This window comes from Rutidosis leptorrhynchoides, chromosome 4 (assembly GCF_046630445.1).
Source record: "Rutidosis leptorrhynchoides isolate AG116_Rl617_1_P2 chromosome 4, CSIRO_AGI_Rlap_v1, whole genome shotgun sequence".
NCBI classification, from domain to species: domain Eukaryota; kingdom Viridiplantae; phylum Streptophyta; class Magnoliopsida; order Asterales; family Asteraceae; genus Rutidosis; species Rutidosis leptorrhynchoides.
The window spans coordinates 416,705,602-416,709,025 of NC_092336.1; the positions used below are offsets into that span (position 1 = coordinate 416,705,602).

Consider the following 3,424-nt stretch of genomic DNA (forward strand, 5'->3'; position numbering starts at 1 on the left):
TTCATTTAATCAAGTCTTAACAAGTTTGATTGCTTAACACGTTAGAAACATTTAGTCATGTAAATATCAATCTCAATTAATATATATAAACATGAAAAAGTTCGGGTCACTACACATTTACTACTATACAAAAATGTACGTCGGCTATACGTCAATTGGCGTATGGCACCGCTCCCGATATGTGGGATGAATATTTGCAAATGAGTGAGCAAACTTCGATACTATGTCTAGATTACTTTTGTATGTGTATTATTACATTGTACAAAAAAGAATACATGCGATCTCCGAATGCACACGATGTTGCTAGATTGTATAGTGCTCACGATGAGAGACATGGGTTTAGGGGTATGCTCGGTAGTATAGATTGTATGCACTGGGAGTGGAGGAATTGTCCTGTTGCTTTAAAAGGACAATACACTATGGGTGATCACAAGAAACCGACCCTTATGCTTGAAGCTGTTGCTTCTTATGACTTGTGGATTTGGCATGCTTTTTTTGGGATGGCGAGTTCCAACAATGATATCAATGTTTTGAACCAATCACCTATATTTGATAAACTTAAGAACGGAACATTTCCATCCGCACCATTTGAGGTAAATGGGCATGAACATAGCAAAGGATATTACCATGCGGATGGTATATATCCCGATTGGGCAACTTTAGTTAAAGGATATTCATGTCCTACTGAAGAACCAACGATTAAGTTTACAAGATTTCAAGCTAGTGCCCGAAAGGATGTAGAGAGGGCATTTGGGGTTCTTCAAGGTCGTTTTCATATTATACGCCTAGCTTCACGAAGTATGAGCGTTAACAGGATGCGAAGAGTGATGGAATGTTGTCTCATATTACATAACATGATACTTGAAGATAACGACTTTGCACTTTCTAAATGGGAAGAAAGATTCACTACCGAAGAAATGGAAAATGGTATGGAACGTATACGAAACAGAAGACGGGATCGAGATATCATTGCAAGAGAAATAAGGGATCGAGATTTGCACAATCAACTCACCGAGGATTTAGTCGAGCACATTTGGAACCTTCCACCGACTTTTCGCAATGCGAATTAGTTTTTTTTTTTTTTGTTTAATCTATGTAATCGTCAATCTATGTACTTTTAAATTCTTATCAAAAATTAATTATGTATTTTTTTATTAATGTTATTTATTTTATTTTGTTGTATTTATTTACCATTTTAATGTAATTTATTTTATTTTGTTGTATTTATTTATCATTTTAAATCATTTGAAAAAAAAAAAACTGGTGGACCCTACTGAATTTGACACTAGCATTTGACACTTCGGGTTATTGGGGGGTCAAAATTTGACACTGCCATGTCACAGGCAGATGCACTTTTTGAGCCAAAAAGTACAAATCTGCCTGTGATGTCACAGGCAGGGTTAGAAACAGTCTAAAATATCAGCAATTTACAATTAGATATATCAAGGGGAATGCTTAAATTAGATTACAAAAAGTTCAGCAATATAAAAAAACTCACCAACAACCCACAAGTCTACATAAACATGGAAGTCATTTTGTTAATTGATATGAATCACATCTTAGTCTAAGTTTCTATCAGGTTTATCCTAAAAAAATCTTTTGAACATCCACACAATTAACCTATCAAGTGGTCATGCCTCCTAAGAATTTGAGTTCAATATATATATATATATATATATATATATATATATATATATATATATATATATACACAATTTGTTGAGAAATTACGGTCTCACTAATTCCCACCACCCAGCCCAACAATAATAGTAAAGAAATAAAAACAATACACAACACAAGATTTAACGTGGAAACTTCAAAACAGGAGAAAAACCACCGGCCCCCAAAGAGAGAAATACACTATATCACAAATTGTTACAATGATATAGACGACTCTCTTAAGCCAACTACACTCTCCAAAATATTTAACTAATACAACTCTCAAACAAGGGTAAGAAAGAAAGAAATAATCAAATACTTAAAGTGTATTGATTGGTGCAATTTGAAATGAAGATTTAGTCCCTCTTATATAACCAAGTCACTCACCCCTCACATCTTCCTCCCACCAATGTGGGATAAACATATCTTCTACTAGCCAAAATAAACCAACAAATCTCCACCTTTTGGATAGAAGAAGATAACCATGCTTCCACATTGCAAGGATAACCGATGTAGACGCTTCCTCGACGACAACTTCAAGATCCTCATCTTCATGCCGTTGACATTATCTCCCAAGAGACAAAACTTGCATCTTCATCGAACATTGTCTAACCCGACAATCATTGTCATCACAGACAATCATAACTCTTAACAAGAATTATCATACTCCACCATTAAGAGTATAGCACTTAGAATATCACATTCCAAGCATTTCACCTCGGCACATGTTGTTGAACAACCAGCTAAAACTTTATGGTGCAACTTCCTTGTTTGGCTTTCCCGAAAGTCCCATCAGCTACAACATCAATTTCCACCACACAGCCTGCATCAACGCCAAACCAATGCCCATGTGTAATTGTGAAACCGCTAACGAACATCCCTTTCCACAGTGGCGCGGACACACCATGAGGATGACGTGACTTCAGAGGAATTCGTCACTCTCTGTAACAACGGAGACAATGTTAGCGTCTTTGGAGCCATTTGCCGGATTAGCTCCACCGGGACAATTAACCCTTACATGTCCAGTCTTCCCGCACTTCCAGCATGTCAGATTCTTTCTAGAGTTTCTCTTCTGCCTATCCGAACACAACACTATCGTATCTCCTGATGACGAAACCCCGTTACCTTCCAGTCTTTTCTCCTCGGATAGGAGCTTGCTAGTAACGTCTTCAAACTTCAGAGTTTTCTTCCCATACATCAAAATAGGTTTCATGTGTTCATAAGACGATGATAAAGATAATATCAACCTCAAAGCTTTATCTTCATCATCCGTTTTAACTCCAATAGCCTCCAGTTCTGAAACAATACCGTTAAGAATACTTAGATGATCTGAAATCTTTGAACCCCCATCCATACGCAGAGTATGAAATTGTTCTTTAAGACACAACCGATTTGAGATGCCCTTGCCCTGGTACAACTGCTCTAGTTTAACCCAAAGCTCCTTTGCCGTTGATAACCCGTGCACATTTGCAATCACGTTCTTTGCAAGACACAAACGAATCGCACTTGCTGCCCTCAAATCCATATCATCCCATTCTTCTTCATCGAACTTACTGCTAGAATCATTGCCAGGAACAAGGGTGGGTTTACCCTTCAAAGCCTTGTGTAAACCGGACTGAATCAACACATCCTTGACTTGAACCTGCCATAAGCCAAAATTGATCATCCCATCAAATTTCTCTACATCAAACCTCATTGGACTGAACTTCGACATCGTATCCGTATCCTATAGACAACACTTTCTCTGATTTTGCTCACGTTTCGA

The 3,424-nt window shown here is 37.4% G+C and overlaps 1 protein-coding gene across 1 annotated transcript; it reads left to right on the forward strand.

Annotated features, from left to right (window-relative positions):
* Positions 1-275: 275 nt before the first annotated feature.
* On the forward strand, positions 276-1,070 carry LOC139842035 (protein ALP1-like). The gene has a single exon (XM_071832213.1). It carries the CDS (start codon positions 276-278, stop codon positions 1,068-1,070), a length of 795 nt encoding a protein of 264 aa, XP_071688314.1.
* The last annotated feature ends 2,354 nt before the right edge of the window (positions 1,071-3,424 follow it).

What these genes read in the sequence shown, in the direction of transcription:
- LOC139842035 (XM_071832213.1), top strand. Translation starts at nt 276, where the DNA reads ATGCGATCTCCGAATGCACACGATGTTGCTAGATTGTATAGTGCTCAC.